Raw genomic sequence first — 19518 nt, forward strand, 5'->3', positions numbered from 1 at the left:
AGATTACGGGCCCATTAAAACACCAGTGGGCTGCTTTTATCAGGTGACAGTTCAGGGTTTAAACAGGTAGAGTTCAGGGTTAAAAAAGTTCAGTTCTTAAAGAAGCCACACACACAGTCCATAGTGATTAACCCTTTTAAGGTTTCTGTCCCATAATCCAGCAGGGGATGGGCAACGTGCGAAAATAGAACTTGGATGGGAGGGAAACAGTCCCTTAACTGTGACCATACGGGTCACCACCGACACTCATTCCTGGTGCCTTCCAGGGCTCCCTGCCCTTCCGGAGATGCGGAACAGTCTCTTCCTTGGTGCAACCGGCATGACACTTCTCTATTAAAGGGGCCGCCTTCACGCCTTGCAACTGGTATAGTGGGCCACGCTTTGGTCCTGAATCAAAACAAATGTATGGCCCGAAGACCCACTGGAGGACGACTCATCACTACTCCTCCGGCTTCTTTCCTCCGGCAACGGCTGGCTCAGCAAACTTGGAGCCTCCTGCTCCCATGACAGACCCGACAGTGGCCACTGCATCCTTTAAGGGCGCCTCTGCCCTCTGGCTTTCTGTAGGTGCCACGCATCATCTGGCCAGACATGGTTCCTCAGCTGGGGCACTGCAGTTCCTTTAAAATTTGGTGCTCCCGACTTTTCTTCTGTTCAATCACTCCCGCTACCCACCGGGCCTCTTCTACCGTGGGAGCCCGGAACTCATCCAGGTAGATGCCGCAGGGAGATGCGGAGGTCAAGGAAGGAGACAGAACTGCAGTCTGTGCAGGAGGTGAGGATAAATTATGCACTCTCTGTGACTACAGCCAGCTGCGACGGTCCTCCACTGCGGCCGTGCGAACTCGGGATCACGGCAGCGACAGTCTGTCTCTCCAAGACTTCCGGTTTCTCGATCACTTCTACCGGCTCCAGCTTCTCCATGTCCGCGGTGTCCTCGCTTTCAGCAATCTCCATCTGCACAGGTATCTCACTTGGCAATGGCGTCTCTCTTCTGAACATGTTGTCTTGCTCCTCTGGGCTCCACCCGTTTGTGGGTGGAGTTACTTCCAGCTGCCCCACTCCTTCCTCAGGACTCTGCTGTAGTGGTCGTGGCCTCTTTTTTTTCTGCCCCGCCTATCTAGGGTGGGCACCAGTCACTATGGGACGTGGCCTCGGTTCAGGCCACTGCTTCTTCCATCTTCACGCTCTTTTCTCCTCAGGACGCCCACGATGGGCGATACTGCTCTCAGTTTTCATGCCACTGACCACCATCTTCTTGTCAGTGTACGACGCCATCTTAAAATCATTAACATCCGTCATTTTTTACTCTCTCATGGCTGCTATCCTCAAGGCTCCTCCGCTCTCTGCACAAAAGGTATCGGCATCCTGCCGACTATGCCATTTCTGTAATGTGGCCAGGGTGGTAGTTGTGAAAATGGTCTGTTCTGTTCCCACATCCCACAGATGAAATGCAAAGTCCTTGCTGCTGCATGTGCAGCATGCACCACAGCACACTCACAGGCTCTGTCAGATTCCCCTCAGCTGGTCCACATTCATGAGCTCCACAAATCACTTCAGAGATGGTCTTTTTCCAACAGCTTAACTTTACTAAGCAGCAGCATATTCATCACACAGGCAGCATAATTCTCACAGAGCCACACATCCTGCACTTTCCATGCCATCCGGGCAGACCCTATTCTTTCTGTAATCTCTCTCTCTTTCTTCCCAGCATTCACTGCCGCACCTCTGGTCAAACTCTGTTTTGTCTGTACTTTCCTTTTCCCTGCCATCCGGGCAACCTCTTTGGACAGTCCGTGTCCCATCTGTGCCTTCCATGTCACCAGCTCCCTGACATCTCATTGTTCAGTTCCAATTGGGAAAGGTGCTAGGAATGCCATCTCAGCTGCTCTTGCCCTGGTATTAGACCCCGTATCCTTCTTGGGGATGGTCCTGTTGAGCTCGTGCCCGACTGGACTACTCTCCATCCTGGGGCCCCTTACTGCCGTAGCAGCTTTATCCCCACAGCCTGCAACTGTCTGCTTCACTGCTCCTCACATCTCATCCTGGGCAAGCTTCCCGGGCTTCTGCCTCTAAGCAGGAAGTGCCTGTCCTATATCTCCCTGCTCTGTGCTGCTCTGCTCTGTGACCCCTCCCATTTGCTTAACCCCTATGCTGCCTGTATCTAACTAAGGTTCCTTTCTCTATAATGCACCCTTCTATTCTAATCCCCTATGGTCCTAATCTATGTCCTAATCTATCCCTAAGCTTAAGTGCAATACATAACAAATGCACCTGTATTATAGTACATGACAGTAGCATTAAGAATCCGCACATTACATTAATAAACATTGAGGTGCCGCATGTAATTGTATGAACATTGACCAAGAGAGAGGAGGCACGTGAGGGTCCCCGCCACCTCCTTACACATATAAAGGACAGTATTCTGACTCATGGATATGTAGAACGCAGTGGTGCCTGGATAGGCCAATTCTTTTGGGCGCTTCCGTATTGACCTGTACTCACGTTCATACCGATTTATCAGATAGCTTAACTCAGCCACGTTCTCATGTAAGAAGACTCCAGGAAAAGAGGATTGCTTTAACCGAAATTCTTGTATTATGATGAAAGTAGCAGATAAAAAGGAATATTCAACAGAGGACATGTAATAGGATGCATACAGATATGGGGATGATGACAAAATGGAGAATAAGGGCGTGAACAAACATACATCACAGGACTACAGTGAGAGAGTTGGGACAAAATACAGGGAAAAGCAAACTTCTGCCTAGAAAGAAGGATAGAACACAAGCAATGCAAACAGTGAATGATTTCCCAAGTCGTGGGACATGACACTCCCCGTCTGAAATCCTTGGATTTCACGATGTCCGTAATTTTTCGAAGTCGTTCAAACCTGAAAAAACAAGAGGAAGAAAACATGCATGCAATAATAAACATAAAAGATTTTTAAGTCCAACTCGTTGTTGTTGACCCGTAGATCACACCGAAAGATAAGTTCAAGTATATAAAACCCATCTTCAGATTGAGGAAGCCGCAAACATGCAAACTCTTCCACCAACCCAGAATCCAATGGGAATGTTAAGGGTTCAATCCAATGGAAAATGTCAACATTCAATAAACTGGGGAATGAGGAGGAATGCTCCCCGCCGTGAACAACGTCCAGGAGCATGTTCAGTTCATGTGATGTCCTCCTTTCGTAGAAGCAGCACGAGTTCAGTGACCGGGCGGAAGAAGGTTCGGGTAGAGCCCCCTTTTGTCACCTTAACTTCTACCTTACGAGTCTTTCCGTCCTCACCGGGTAGGACCTTGGTGATAAGTCCCATTGGCCAGTCATTACGATGAGCCTCTTTGTCCTTTAAGAGAACAAGGTCTCCTTCTTGGAGATTGGGACTGGGCGTCTGCCATTTGTGACGGTTTTGAAGCAAGTGCAAATATTCGGTCTTCCAGCGATGCCAAAACACATTAGCCAGGTGTTGAACTTGTCTCCACTGACGTTTGTAAATGTCCTTGTTATCGAAATTCCCAGGTGGGACTGTAGCGGCTCCAATCTTCTGTGTAAGGAGTGTAGCTGGAGTAAGTATCGTTGGAGCATCGGGGTCGGATGATACTGGAACCAAAGGTCTAGCATTTATTATGGCTGACACTTCTGCGAGGAAGGTAACCAGAACTTCATGAGTAAGGGGAAGTTTATGGTCCAGCAACATGGAGTCGAGGATCCTTCGTGCAACACCAATCATGCGTTCCCAAGATCCACCCATGTGTGAAGAGTGTGGAGGGTTGAATACCCAAGTGCATCCATTGTCGGACAAGAAGTTGTCAAACTGCAGTTCCTTGCAGGCTCCTACAAAGTTTGTGCCGCAGTCGGACCGGAGTTGTTTGGCAGGTCCCCGGATGGAAAAGAATCTTCTTAGGGCATTGATGAAGCTGGAGGTATCCATGGATTCAATAACCTCGATGTGAACTGCACGGATACTGAGACAGGTGAATAGGACAGCCCATCGCTTACTGTTCGCGGCTCCTCCACGGGTTTTCCTGGTAACAACTGACCATGGCCCGAAGACGTCTACACCAACATATGAAAACGGTTGGTCCATGCTCAGTCGATCTGCTGGGAGGTTCGCCATTTGTTGTTGTTGGTGTTTTCCTCGTAACCTTCGGCACTTGACACATCTATGGAGAACTGAAGAGACGCACCTCTTCATTCCCATGATCCACAGACCAGCAGACCTGATGGCACCTTCAGTAAGATGTCTGCCTTGGTGCTGTACTCGTTCGTGATAGTGTCGAATCAACAGAGTAGTGACGTGATGTCGACCTGGAATGATGAAAGGGTTCTGCTCCTTATCGTATAGGTCTGATTTACTTAAACGTCCTCCCACTCTTAGAAACTTGAGATGATCGACTACTGGATTCAAGTCGAGTAGAGTGCTGTTTTTGGACACGCTGACTCCCTTGGTAATACTGCCAATCTCATGTGAATATTCTTCTTGTTGCACACACCTGATGATAACTTGTTCGGCATGGTCTATGTCGTCGGCAGTAAGACGACTCTTACACACGTGCCAACCATGGCACCCTGAGGGCTTGTCCTTTGTAAAACAGCGAGCAATGTGAATGAGACGAGCTACAGTTCGTACAACGGAGGACCAGCTTGAAAAGCGTTCAAAACGATGAGACTTCAAACCTTGCCTAGATGTCATTGAAGTATAGTGAGCAGAGATAGTTTGTCTTATCTCCTTGTCAGATTCTGGTTCCACCAGCTCATAAGCATTTTTGGTGTTGTTCGCACAGAAATCTTCGTACAGGAGACTGGGAGGCGTTAACCACATGTTGTCATCAAGCTTAGAAGCAGCTGCGAGTCTTGTACCTCGGTCGGCTGGGTTTAAATCGGTGGAGATGTGATGCCACTGCTCAGGGGTAGAAAAACTTCTGATGCGCTCTACTCTGTTGCTCACATATGTATAGAACTGCTTTGTTTGGTTGTGAATGTACCCGAGTACCACCCTGCTGTCGGTGTAGAAGGTAAAGGAATCAATTGTAATGTCCATTTCGTCTTGTACAACTTCAGCAATTTCTACTGCCAATACCGCAGCGCAAAGCTCGAGTCTGGGTACAGAGTGTGCAGGCTTTGGAGTTAATTTGGCTTTACCCAGGATGAAACCACAATGTGCCTTGTTAGCTCCTAAGGTCATCAGATAAGCTACTGCGGCTATGGCTTCTGTAGATGCGTCAGAGAAAATATGGACTTCTCTTCTGATTGCAGTCAAAGGTGATCTTGGAGAATAACAACGTGGGACTTGGAGTTGCTCTAAGAACTTCAGAGACTTCTTCCACGCCTCCCACCTTTGCTGTTTCTGAGTTGGGAGCGGGGTGTCCCAATCCGTGTTCTCGGCCGTAAGCTGTCTTAACAGTATCTTGCCTTGAATAGTGATGGGTGCTACAAACCCGAGAGGATCATAGATGCTATTTATGACAGATAGGACTCCTCGTTTGGTAAAGGGTTTGTCATAGGGTGACACTTGGAAAGTGAAGGTGTCCCGTTTGATATCCCACAGTAGACCAAGGCTGCGCTGTGTTGGAGGAACATCGGAACCCAAGTTGAGGTCCTTTAGGTTTGAGGCACGGTCCTCAGATGGAAACGCGTTCATTACCTCTTGACTGTTAGAGATAATCTTGTGGAGTCTGAGGTTTGATGTGGATAGCATTTCCTGTGTCCTGGAGAGTAGGTCAATTGCATCTTCGCTTGTGGGCAAGGACTTGAGCCCATCGTCCACGTAGAAGTTCTTCTCTACAAATTGCCGAGCATCGGAACCGTACTCTCTCTCACCTTCCTGGGCTGTCCGTCTCAGTCCATAGATCGCCACAGCAGGTGAGGGACTGTTGCCGAAGACATGGACCTTCATCCGGTAGTCTATGACCTGATTGTTGACGTTGTTGTCCTTGTGCCATAGGAACCTAAGATAGTTTCTGTTGTCTTCTTTCACAATGAAGCAATGAAACATCTGCTGAATGTCGGCCATTATGGCAACAGGTTCTTGTCTGAAGCGGATCAATACTCCAAGGAGGCTGTTGTTCAGGTTGGGCCCAGTTAGGAGCAGGTTATTGAGAGAGAGGCCTTCAAACTGAGCACTGGAGTCAAACACCACTCTGATCTGATTAGGCTTGCGAGGGTGATAGACACCAAAGGATGGAAGATACCAACATTCTTCTCCCTCCCTCAGTGGTGGCGCAGGTTCAGCATGATTTCTGTCAAAGATGTTCTGCATAAAGTCAATGAAATGCTTCTCCATCTCTGGTTTCCTCTTTAGGGTACGCTTTATGTCATGATCTCTGCAGGCAGAGATCATAGCAAGCCTATAGAGGGACAAGCTCTCGGAAGATGGAACTATACTGACCATGAACTAAGCCTGCCGCGCAACTAGAAATAGCCAGGTAGCATTTCCTATTTATCGCTAGATGCCCAGCTCTGGCCTAAGACCTAAATAGCTAGCAGAGGGAAATATAAGACCTGGCTCACCTCTAGAGAAATATTCCAAAGAAGACAGTAGCCCCCCACATATAATGACGGTGAGTTCAGATGAAACAACAAACGCAGCAGGAAAATAGTCTTAGCAAATTTGAGGTCCGCTTACTAGATAGCAGAAGACAGATAGTATACTTTCATGGTCAGCAGAAAAACACTAACAAAACACCATCCAGAGATTACCTTAAACTCTGGCATTAACTCATAACGCCAGAGTAGCAATCCCTGATCAACGAGAGCTTTCCAGACACAGTAACAAAACTTCAGCTGTGAACTGGAACAAATAGGCAAAACAAAACATGGACAAAAGTCCAACTTATCTAGTAGTAGTCTAGAAGCAGGAACAAGCACTGAGAGGCATCAGATAACATTGTTGACCGGCAAGAAACCACCAGAGAAATGAGCTTAAATAGCGACACCCACTACTGATGGAACCAGGTGAAACAGGAAAGAGGATGACAAGTCCAATTCCACAAGCGGCCACCGGGGGAGCCCAGAATCCAAATTCACAACAGTACCCCCCCCTCAAGGAGGGGGCACCGAACCCTCACCAGATCCACCAGGGCGACCAGGATGAGCCCTATGGAAGGCACGAACAAGATCAGAAGCATGAACATCAGATGCATTGACCCAAGAATTATCCTCCTGGCCGTAACCCTTCCAGTTGACCAGATACTGGAGTCTCCGTCTGGAAACACGAGAGTCCAAAATTTTCTCCACAACGTACTCCAACTCACCCTCAACCAACACCGGAGCAGGAGGCTCAACTGAAGGTACCACAGGTACCTCATACCTGCGCAATAACGACCGATGAAAAACGTTATGAATGGAAAAGGACGCAGGGAGGTCCAAACGGAAAGAAACAGGATTAAGAATCTCCAATATTCTATAAGGGCCGATGAACCGAGGTTTAAACTTAGGAGAAGAGACCCTCATAGGGACAAAACGAGAAGACAACCACACCAAATCTCCAACACAAAGCCGAGAACCAACACGACGATGACGGTTGGCAAAACGCTGAGTCTTCTCCTGGGACAACTTCAAATTGTCCATAACCTGCCCCCAGATGTGATGCAATCTCTCCACCACCGCATCCACTCCAGGACAATCCGAGGATTCCACCTGACCGGAGGAAAATCGAGGGTGAAACCCCGAATTACAGAAAAACGGGGACACCAAGGTGGAAGAGCTGGCCCGATTATTGAGGGCGAACTCTGCCAATGGCAAAAAAGCAACCCAATCATCCTGGTCAGCAGAGACAAAACACCTCAGATATGTCTCCAGGGTCTGATTAGTCCGCTCGGTCTGGCCATTAGTCTGAGGGTGAAAAGCAGATGAAAAAGACAAATCTATGCCCATCCTAGCACAGAATGCCCGCCAAAATCTAGACACAAATTGGGTACCTCTGTCAGAAACAATATTCTCAGGAATACCGTGCAATCGGACAACATTCTGAAAAAACAGAGGAACCAACTCAGAAGAAGAAGGCAACTTGGGCAGAGGAACCAAATGGACCATTTTAGAGAAACGGTCACAGACCACCCAGATGACAGACATCTTCTGGGAAACAGGCAGATCTGAAATAAAATCCATCGAGATGTGTGTCCAAGGCCTCTTAGGAATAGGCAAGGGCAACAGCAGTCCGCTAGCCCGAGAACTACAAGACTTGGCCCGAGCACAAACGTCACATGACTGCACAAAGACTCGCACATCTCGTGACAGGGAAGGCCACCAGAAGGATCTTGCCACCAAATCCCTGGTACCAAAAATTCCGGGATGACCTGCCAATGCAGAAGAATGTACCTCAGAGATGACTCTGCTGGTCCAATCATCCGGAACAAACAGTCTATCAGGCGGACAACGATCCGGTCTATCCGCCTGAAACTCTTGCAAGGACCGCCGCAGATCAGGAGAAACGGCCGACAAAATTACTCCCTCCCTAAGGATACCTGTGGGTTCAGAATTACCAGGAGAGTCCGGGTCAAAACTCCTAGAAAGGGCATCTGCCTTAACATTCTTAGAACCCGGTAGGTATGACACCACAAAATTAAAGCGAGAAAAAAATAAAGACCAGCGCGCCTGTCTAGGATTCAGGCGTCTGGCAGTCTCAAGATAAATCAAATTTTTGTGGTCAGTCAATACCACCACCTGATGCCTAGCCCCCTCGAGCCAATGGCGCCACTCCTCAAACGCCCACTTCATGGCCAAAAGCTCCCGATTCCCAACATCATAATTCCGCTCTGCGGGCGAAAATTTGCGAGAAAAGAAGGCACAAGGCCTAATGACGGAGCAGTCGGAACCTTTCTGCGACAACACTGCCCCAGCTCCGATCTCCGAAGCGTCAACCTCAACCTGAAAAGGCAGATTCACATCAGGCTGACGCAACACAGGGGCAGAGGCAAAACGGCGCTTAAGCTCCTGAAAGGCCTCTACAGCATGAGGGGACCAATTAGCAACATCAGCGCCTTGTCTGGTCAAATCAGTCAGTGGTTTAACGACATCCGAAAAACCAGCAATAAATCGGCGGTAAAAGTTGGCAAAGCCCAAAAATCTCTGAAGACCCTTAAGAGAGGAGGGCTGAGTCCAGTCACAAATAGCTTGCACCTTGACGGGATCCATCTCAATGGAAGAGGGAGAAAAAATATACCCCAAAAAGGAAATTTTCTGGACCCCAAAAACGCACTTAGACCCCTTCACACATAAAGAATTAGACCGCAGAACCTGAAAAACTCTCCTGACCTGCTGGACATGAGAGTCCCAGTCATCAGAAAAAATCAGAATATCATCCAGATATATTATCATAAATTTATCCAGAAAATCGCGGAAAATATCATGCATAAAAGACTGGAAAACTGAAGGGGCATTAGAAAGACCAAAAGGCATGACCAAATACTCAAAGTGGCCCTCGGGCGTATTAAATGCGGTCTTCCACTCATCCCCCTGCCTGATCCGCACCAAATTATACGCCCCACGAAGATCAATTTTAGAGAACCACTTAGCACCCTCTATACGAGCAAACAAATCAGTAAGCAATGGCAATGGGTATTGATACTTAACAGTGATCTTATTCAGAAGCCGATAATCAATACATGGTCTCAAAGAGCCGTCTTTTTTTGAGACAAAGAAAAACCCAGCTCCCAAGGGAGAAGAAGATGGACGAATATGTCCCTTTTCCAAAGACTCCTTTATATATTCCCGCATAGCAGCATGTTCCGGCACAGACAGATTAAACAAACGACCCTTGGGATATTTACAACCCGGTATCAAATCTATGGCACAATCGCACTCACGGTGCGGAGGTAACGACCCAAGCTTGGGTTCGTCAAAGACATCTTGATAATCAGAGAGGAACTCAGGGACTTCAGAGGGAATGGACGACGAAATAGAAACCAAAGGTAAGTCCCCATGAATACCCTTACATCCCCAGCTCAACACAGACATTGCTCTCCAGTCCAAGACTGGGTTGTGAGACTGCAACCATGGCAATCCCAGTACCAAATCGTCATGTAAATTATACAGCACCAGGAAACGAATAATCTCCTGGTGATCCGGATTGATACGCATGGTTACTTGTGTCCAGTATTGTGGTTTATTATTAGCCAATGGGGTGGAGTCAATCCCCTTCAGAGGAATAAGAGTCTCCAAAGGCTCTAAATCAAAACCACAACGATTGGCAAAGGACCAATCCATAAGACTCAGAGCGGCGCCAGAGTCAACATAGGCGTCCGTGGCAATGGATGACAAAGAGCAAATCAGGGTTACAGACAAAATAAACTTAGACTGAATGGTGCCAATGGAAACAGACTTATCAAGCTTCTTTGTACGCCTAGAGCATGCTGATATAACATGAGTAGAATCCCCACAATAGAAACACAATCCATTCTTCCGTCTAAAATTCTGTCGCTCGCTCCTGGACAGAATTCTATCACACTGCATACTTTCTGGCGTCTTTTCCATAGACACCGCCAGATGGTGCACCGGTTTGCGCTCCCGCAGACGCCTATCAATCTGAATAGCCATTGTCATGGACTCATTCAGACCTGCAGGCACAGGGAACCCCACCATAACATCCTTAACGGCATCAGAGAGACCTTCTCTGAAAGTTGCCGCCAAGGCGCACTCATTCCACTGAGTAAGCACAGAGCATTTACGGAATTTTTGGCAGAAAACTTCAGCTTCGTCTTGCCCCTGAGACAGTGCCATCAAAGTTTTCTCTGCCTGAAGTTCCAAATGAGGCTCCTCATAAAGCAAGCCCAAGGCCAGAAAAAACGCATCCACATCGCGTAACGCAGGATCCCCTGCTGGCAATGAGAAGGCCCAATCTTGAGGGTCACCCCTGAGCAAGGAAATCACAATCCTAACCTGCTGAGCAGGGTCTCCAGCTGAACGAGACTTCAGGGACAAATAAAGCTTACAATTATTTCGGAAATTCTGGAAGCTAGCTCTATTCCCTGTGAAGAACTCCGGCAAAGGAATTCTCGGCTCAGATACCGGAGCATGTACCACAAAATCTTGTAAATTTTGTACTTTCGTGATGAGATTATTCAAACCCGCAGTTACACTCTGGAGATCCATTATTGTCAGGTGCACACAGAGCCATACAGAGATTAGGAGGAGAGAGAGAAAAAAGACTGCAGCAAGGCAGACTGGAGGAAAAAAAAAAAAAAAAATTCCAGCAGACTTCTTATAACTCTCCTTTCTCAACCTGGGTCTTTAACACTTTATTGGCCGGTCAAACTGTCATGATCTCTGCAGGCAGAGATCATAGCAAGCCTATAGAGGGACAAGCTCTCGGAAGATGGAACTATACTGACCATGAACTAAGCCTGCCGCGCAACTAGAAATAGCCAGGTAGCATTTCCTATTTATCGCTAGATGCCCAGCTCTGGCCTAAGACCTAAATAGCTAGCAGAGGGAAATATAAGACCTGGCTCACCTCTAGAGAAATATTCCAAAGAAGACAGTAGCCCCCCACATATAATGACGGTGAGTTCAGATGAAACAACAAACGCAGCAGGAAAATAGTCTTAGCAAATTTGAGGTCCGCTTACTAGATAGCAGAAGACAGATAGTATACTTTCATGGTCAGCAGAAAAACACTAACAAAACACCATCCAGAGATTACCTTAAACTCTGGCATTAACTCATAACGCCAGAGTAGCAATCCCTGATCAACGAGAGCTTTCCAGACACAGTAACAAAACTTCAGCTGTGAACTGGAACAAATAGGCAAAACAAAACATGGACAAAAGTCCAACTTATCTAGTAGTAGTCTAGAAGCAGGAACAAGCACTGAGAGGCATCAGATAACATTGTTGACCGGCAAGAAACCACCAGAGAAATGAGCTTAAATAGCGACACCCACTACTGATGGAACCAGGTGAAACAGGAAAGAGGATGACAAGTCCAATTCCACAAGCGGCCACCGGGGGAGCCCAGAATCCAAATTCACAACAGCTTTAAGGATGAGAACCTTGCAGTTGCTTGCTGCAGGTTGTTCGGCAACCTCACTCTTGGGAAACGAAAGGGTAAAGGAGCTACCCAACTGTTGGAGTCGTCTTGAACAAATTCTTTATCCATAACCTTTATAAATTCTTTATCTTCCCTTGTGGGTGCCAACTTGTTGTCATTACTTGTGGAATCGAACACTGATGACCCGAGGTTTTCTTCCCAGGACTGGAGTGTGTTCATGTTGTTGAAGGATTCCTGTTGCCACTTGGTGTTGCTCACTTTCTCTTTCACCCAGTAGTGATGTGGGCATGGTTGGAAATGGGTGCTGCGACCATTTGACAAGATGTGTGTCTTGTAAGAGGAGATGTTGTTGGGTCTCTTCATCTTGTGTATGCAAACATTGCCTATGATTACCCAGCCTAGATCTAAGCGTTGGGCAAATGGTGCATCGTGTGGTCCATTAATTTGCTGACGCACCTTGTGCAGCCGGAGAATGTCTCTGCCAAGCAGAATCAGGATATCTGCACTGTTGTTGAGGGCTGGTATCTTGTTTGCTATCCCCTTGAGATGTTGGTGATGAAGAGCAGCCTCTGGCGTTGGGATCTCTTCTCGATTGGATGGAATCTGGTTGCACTCGACCAGTGTAGGTAACGGTATCTCGACGGTGTTCTCGAGAGATGTCGCTGTAAGACCACTGGCCCTTCTCCCATAAACCTCTGTAACACCACTGCAGGTACCTAAGGTGTAAGGGTAGGCATTTCCCTTTAAGTTAAACATATCAAAGAGTTCTGACCTTGCAAGTGATCGGTTGCTCTGATCATCCAGAAGGACATACACCTTCACGGCTTTCTCTGGGTGACCGTTGGGATATACGTTCACCAGGCAAATCTTCGCACAGGACTTGTCCCAGAGGTCTTCTCCGCAGACTTCTGTGCATGAAGAAGATATTGTGGTATGGCTTGCAGTTTGAGCTGCGTCCTCCCCGCCATGGCTCGTGGTGGGGGAAGGAGTAAGTGTAGAGTCAGGACGGAATGGGTGGAGTGCTTGTACGTGGTCCTCACTGTCACACTCCATGCACTTAATTGTAGTTTTACAGTCTTTAGCAAGGTGTTCAGTAGAAGCACAACATCTGTAGCATACCCCGAACTTCTTTAGAAGCTCCTTGCGTTCTAGGAGCGGTTTCTTCCTGAAGCCGATGCACTTTTTTAAGGGATGTGGCTTCTTGTGGATGGGACACTCACGATTTGGGTTCTCTATCTTTTCACTTTTGTTACTCTTGCCTGGGGCTGATGTTGGTATGGGAAGAATATCCGTCTTCTTCACTGACACTGGACCCCTGCGGTTTCTGTCGTTCGAGCGTGCGCTGACGTATTTAGAAGGAGGTGAAGCTGGGCCACTGGATTCTTGGTAGGAAAAGCTTGGGTCGTTCTTGCGTTCTGCCACATCTTTTATAAACTCACAGAAGTAGGAGAATGGAGGAAATGACACTTGATGGTCTTTCTTGTATTTTGACCCTAGTGTAGTCCACCTTTCTTGCACGTTGTACGGTAGCTTGGAGATAATGGGATTTACTCCACGAGCAGTGTCCAGATAGCTGAGGCCAGGTAGGTGGGTGTCTGCCTTGGCCAGATGGAGCTCTAACAGCAAGTCACTGAGCTCCAGGAACTTTGAACTGTCTTTGCTTGCTATCTTTGGAAAACTCTGTAGACGCTTGAACAGTGCATCCTCTATGGCTTCTGGACTGCCAAAGTTTTTCTCTAGTCTTTCCCATGCAGCCATGAGACCAGCCATTGGATTACTGATATGTACAGACCTGAGTCTCTTGACACGCTCTGTGGATTGTGGTCCTAGCCATCTGATTAGCAGGTCCAGCTCTTCGGCAGCAGTGATGCCGAGGTCACTAGTTACGGTTCTAAAGGCATTTTTCCAACCTCTGTAATTTTCAGGTTGGTCGTCAAACCTTGTGAGACCGGTTTTAGTAAGTTCGCGGCGAATCATGTACCTTGCGAAGTCAGACATGTCTGTTCTTTCTGACTTAGGATGCACGAATGTGGGCTGAGCGGTGTTGTACATAGGAGTGGAGACGTCTTGGCCTTGAAACGTGGGTAAGTATGGAGTGGCATATGCATTTAGTCCAGCAACCGGTTTGGTGGGTATAGTCTCTGCTACATGCGGAGCTGGCACTATGCGGTTGTCGAGAGTATAATGACCTGCCGGTATATTGGGTTGCGTGTAGATAATAGCCTGTGGAGTTTGATGAGATGCAGGGTCTTGGCGCATACCGGAATACGAAGGAAGTTCAAGTTCGGGAGCATTGTACTGACCTTGAGTGTAGGGTTCTGTAAGTGGATAGGCATCCTGGTGCCATGGAGAAGCATGAACGCCATCAGGAGTGTTAGTGATGATCTGCGGTTCGCCATTTTGGCTTAGCACGTAGTCTCTTGTGCGTTCAATAGGGTCCTCTGCCTCCACTTCACACAAACTGATGCTGTCTCTTTGACTCCCACTGATAGCTCGCTCCAGGATCCTTAACTCCGCCATGGCTGTTGCATGCTCACATTCCTTCTCCAGAGCTTCCTTGCGTGCTGCATCCGCATCCATGTCTGCTCTCCTTTGTGCTGCATCCATTTCTGCTCTCTTTTGTGCTGCATCCATTTCTGCTCTCTTTTGTGCTGTGGCTGCGTCCATATCTGCTCTCCTTTGCGCAAAGGCTGCTTGTATCTTAGACGTTTCTGCCTTAGCACGTGCCCTTATAAGCTGCTGGCTGAGAGTGGAATATTTTGATGAACTTGACCTAGATGAGCGTTTTGAGTGCTTAGACGATTTGGATGAGCGAGATGATGCATCTGGTGTCCGTGCAATTTTAGCCTCTATCTTTGTCTTAATGTCGCGTACGGTGTAGTCCCTTTCAGAATTAAGTTGCTGGAAACTTTGCAATTCTTTTAAAGTCTCTGGCAGATTCAGTTTTTTCAGGAGAGTAATGTATTGGTCAGTCTTCTCCATATACCTTTGGTATGCTGTGCATAATTGTTCTAGGACTCCCTCTAGTGGTAACTCATGAGAAGCAGGCCTTGATACAGTGTCTATGTGACTCAGCACTTTCTCCCATAGTGAAGACACATCACGATATACAACACCTTTTTCAGTCTCTAAATTCTCCATGACTTTCCATGTAGGTTTAACTGTACGTTTTCCCCTTTCACTAGCTGGTGGATGGGGATCTAGGTCTCTTTCCTGTGTCTGTAAGTCTGGTAGGGACATTGTATACCTCGCTTCAGACATGATTTGTTTGCAGGCAGGAAGAGTGGATGATGAGGGTTATACTTCTCACTGTTTATCTGCAGTGTGTGCTTCTATGCACGCTGGGGTCTGGCTGGGAACTGGGTTACTGTGTATCTGGGAAATGTCCTTTTCCACTGAGGTTCAGCACAGACCTTGAGTTACTGTCTCTGAAGGCAGGTTACTCCTTTTTACTATTCTGACTCATGGGTATGTAGAACGCAGTGGTGCCTGGATAGGCCAATTCTTTTGGGCGCTTCCGTATTGACCTGTACTCACGTTCATACCGATTTATCAGATAGCTTAACTCAGCCACGTTCTCATGTAAGAAGACTCCAGGAAAAGAGGATTGCTTTAACCGAAATTCTTGTATTATGATGAAAGTAGCAGATAAAAAGGAATATTCAACAGAGGACATGTAATAGGATGCATACATATATGGGGATGATGACAAAATGGAGAATAAGGGCGTGAACAAACATACATCACAGGACTACAGTGAGAGAGTTGGGACAAAATACAGGGAAAAGCAAACTTCTGCCTAGAAAGAAGGATAGAACACAAGCAATGCAAACAGTGAATGATTTCCCAAGTCGTGGGACATGACAGACAGCCCTGGAGGAAAGTTGATGATCACACCTACTTGGCTAACAAGATCAAAATTATATGCAGTGAAGAGTGGGTCATATCTCAGGAACGGAGAGGCACAAGAACAAAAGAAAAACATCACCGGATTCAGGAGAACAGCGGCATTTATAACAGGTTAAAAAATTACATATTTACAAAAAGTGACGGGTTCCGATTAAAGTTTTCATCATATAACAAAATGAAGATTTTCAGACATGAGTCTGGTGGTAGTTTAGGAATATTTCTTAGTTGTATCAGCTATTCCCTCCAGGCGGCGGAGTAGAATTTCCCCAATAGTCATGTCAGAAATTTGCCTAATAACATCTGACTAATCTAACCTCGCCCACTGATACCCACAGAAACTGAAATGTCGGTTTTAGAGCAAAATAGATGACAAAGAACATGAATGAATGCAATATTTGGTGCACACTAGAAAAGAGAAAAAAATGAGCCAATTAAAGGAATAATATGAGGACCAGTTGGAGCAGATGGATACAATGTAACATGATTTTGCAAGTTTTTTAACACAAAAAAAAATTAAAAAAATGTTTTGATTTATTATTTCCCCCAATATCTCTGATTTTATTTTTCAGGAGACACAAAAAGTGACTCGGTGATTGAGCACGTCGTCTCATTTGTGGAGGGAGGAACGATAGATTTTGCAACGGTTATACAAGAGAAACTTTCCCGGAGAGAAACCGACATTGACGTTGACCTCTTTGTGAAATGGGCGCACTCTTTAATAGATGCTCCGGCCGTAATAAAAAGGAAGGTAAAGGAGCAGATGATGGCACGAAACATTGGTGGAGTGAAGCACCTCTATTGGGGACAGGCACAGAGCTGAGTGGCCCTGTCCCCAGTCCAATTCTGTAAGCTTACCTCCAAGCCGTTTCGGATACTACAGGACATTCCCAAATATTTGGGAAGTTGTTACAAGGTCCCAGGTCGGAGGGATGTCCCATTGGTGGACAGAGCATTGGTGCAACCTGTGCAGCTACACCAGGGCCAAAATGTAAAGGCAAAGGCAAATCTAGGTTTTTCGGCACCCGGTGCAAGAATTTGGTTTGGCGCCCCACACCCTGAAGAGATTTGAGTAGCCCTCATGTGACCACTTACATGTGATTTGCACACTTAGTCACGTTCCGACGAGCTGCTCTCCATAATACTCTCAATGACCGATGAAAAACTACAGCCCCGCTTCAATGAGAGAAGCAGGAAGAGAAGCTCGCAGGCATGTGACCGGTCATATGATGATTGCTGGAAGCGGCAAGCAGAGCTGAATCCTGACAGTGAGGATATTACTGGCTGTTAGGATTGGCGAAAGGGCTTCATTTTAGTATTAAAGGGCTTGTCTAGGTTTGTGATGAAAGTCTGCAGTCACTCTATGAGACTGCAGACGTCTGAATCCTCACATGGCACTCACTCCATGCTGTCAGTATTCTCTGGTGCCAGCGGTGAAAGCAGAAAGTCATATAACCTCAACTATGCAATTTGCATACTTCCGCCACATTTAAACTAGACTTGTCCGGTCTCGCTCAATACAAGTGAATTGAGTGAGGCAGCGCATGTCTAGTCGTCACCATGTATGCAAATCACGGAATCCTGACAGCGTGCAGGGCATGCGCTGTAAGGATACAGAAGCCAGCAGTCACAGAGAACGACTGCAGACTTTCATAACAAACCTGGAGGAGAACTTGGATGATCTTAACATAAATACAAATGTAGTAACTAGTAACCCTTAACTTGTCAAACGGCACAACACTTTATTAACAGAGCCTTGTATCAAGCAATCTTACAAGTTATGGATTGTTACATGTGTACAGGATGAGAACCAATATTACAACAGGAATACATCACAAGAACCACCCTCAGTACAAAAATGCAGCGTTACAACCCCCAATCAGTCCAGGAATATATCACCATAACCACCAAAAGCACAGGAATAAATCACCAAAGCCACCATCAGTACAGAAAAACTTCCCCAGAACCATCATCAATACAGGAATACATAATCAGAACCACCATCAGTACAGGACTAAGAGAACCACCATCAGTACAGGAATACATCACCAGAACCACCATCAGTACAGGAAGAAAGCACCAGAACCATAATCAATACAGGAATACATCACCAGCACCACCATTAGTACAGTTCCCTCTGTATTGTGCCTTCACATGGTCCCCTCATGCAGCCCCCTCTCTGTACTGTGCTCCTTCACACTTTTCTCCCCTCAATGCTGTATCCTCACACATCCCCCCACTCCTCATAACTATCTATCTATCTATCTATCTATCTATCTATCTATCTATCATCTATTATGCAGCCAGCGACAAGGCCTATCTCTTTTTGAGACCCTAAACCTAACATGATGCCTCTCCCAGGCTAAAGCCCTACAATTATATGGTTAGGGTAGGATCAAGCTCTATTTAAAGCTTTAGACCCCCTTCAGATGTCAGAATGTCCAGTATGTGTGGTGACAGTTTTCACACGTATCAGCGACATTTAAAGAGGGACTTGTCAGTGTGTTTCCACAGACTGTGTGTCCATGCGAAACACACTGACATGTCTATTTTTCATCAGCAGCATGGGCCAGCACACATACACAGTAATGACACATGGATGACATCCCTGTGTCATCAGTGAGAGACGCACTGGCGCCTGGGAATCAGCGGTACCGTTCAAGCTGGTCCCCGGCTCCGGCTGCTGGAGGCAGCTCTCATCATTATCCCCTGATCGCTGTGAGATCAGCTCGGGACATTGTTGAGAGTTGTATTCAGCCCCCGCTGTCTGCATCAAGTGTAAAATGAAGAATAAAATTTAAAAAAACACATTATACTCACCTGAACACCTAATCCCCTGAAGCCATTGTCACTTGTAAAAAAAAAACTGAAATAATGAAACAACAATATCCCCCACCTGTCCAAAGTTGAAATAATCCAGAGTGTCTCATACCATAATCCATCTGTGCGACATTTGCTCATCAGCATGAACTTTGACCTGAGGTGACCGCTCACGTTGAAGAGCAGGGAAGAATGACTCGCTGCAGTGAGAGCAGGCTCATGAGCTATGCTGACCTCAGTGAGATCATCGCAATTCAATGTGAGAAATCTATGAGTGTGGAACATTATAGATTCTTTCAACTTCGGACAGGTGAGGGATATTGTTGTCTTTTATTTATTTTTTATTTTTTACAGGGGACAATGTCTTTAGGGGTTTAGGTGTTAAGGTGAGTATAATGTGTTTTTTTTCTTTTATTTTTCATTTTACACTCGATGTTGACAGCGGGGGCAGAATAAGACTCTCAGCCTTGTCCCCTGCTTGCGCAGATTGCAGGGAGAGCAGGCGACAATGATGTGAGCTCTTTTCAGCACCTGGCGACTGTGAACAGTGCAAACTATCGGCTTTTCTCAGACGTCGGTACGTGTGATACTGAGGCTGCACACGGATGCCACACGTATAAAACACATGGACACGGATATCTCCAGTACAGGTTTTTCCAATACTGGATATATCAGGATGTGTGAAGGAGGCCTTAGGCTGATGGGAGGAGTGCTTATTCTGAAGGTTTGTACTACAAATATAAAAAAACTGACCGGAATTTCCAAATAGAAAAAGACAAGTGTGAACAGGTACAAGC

General features: G+C 46.6%; 1 protein-coding gene across 1 annotated transcript in view; it reads left to right on the top strand.

Moving 5' to 3' along the window:
• The window catches only part of C9 (complement C9), a 46079-nt gene that overhangs the window by 19773 nt on the left and 6788 nt on the right, over nt 1–19518 (top strand). The window contains exon 9 of the mRNA XM_077281472.1: nt 16474–16652. Within this exon, the coding sequence (XP_077137587.1) occupies nt 16474–16652 (179 nt within the window). The remainder of the gene's footprint in view (nt 1–16473; nt 16653–19518) is intronic.

Source organism: Ranitomeya variabilis, chromosome 1, assembly GCF_051348905.1.
Source record: "Ranitomeya variabilis isolate aRanVar5 chromosome 1, aRanVar5.hap1, whole genome shotgun sequence".
NCBI classification, from domain to species: domain Eukaryota; kingdom Metazoa; phylum Chordata; class Amphibia; order Anura; family Dendrobatidae; genus Ranitomeya; species Ranitomeya variabilis.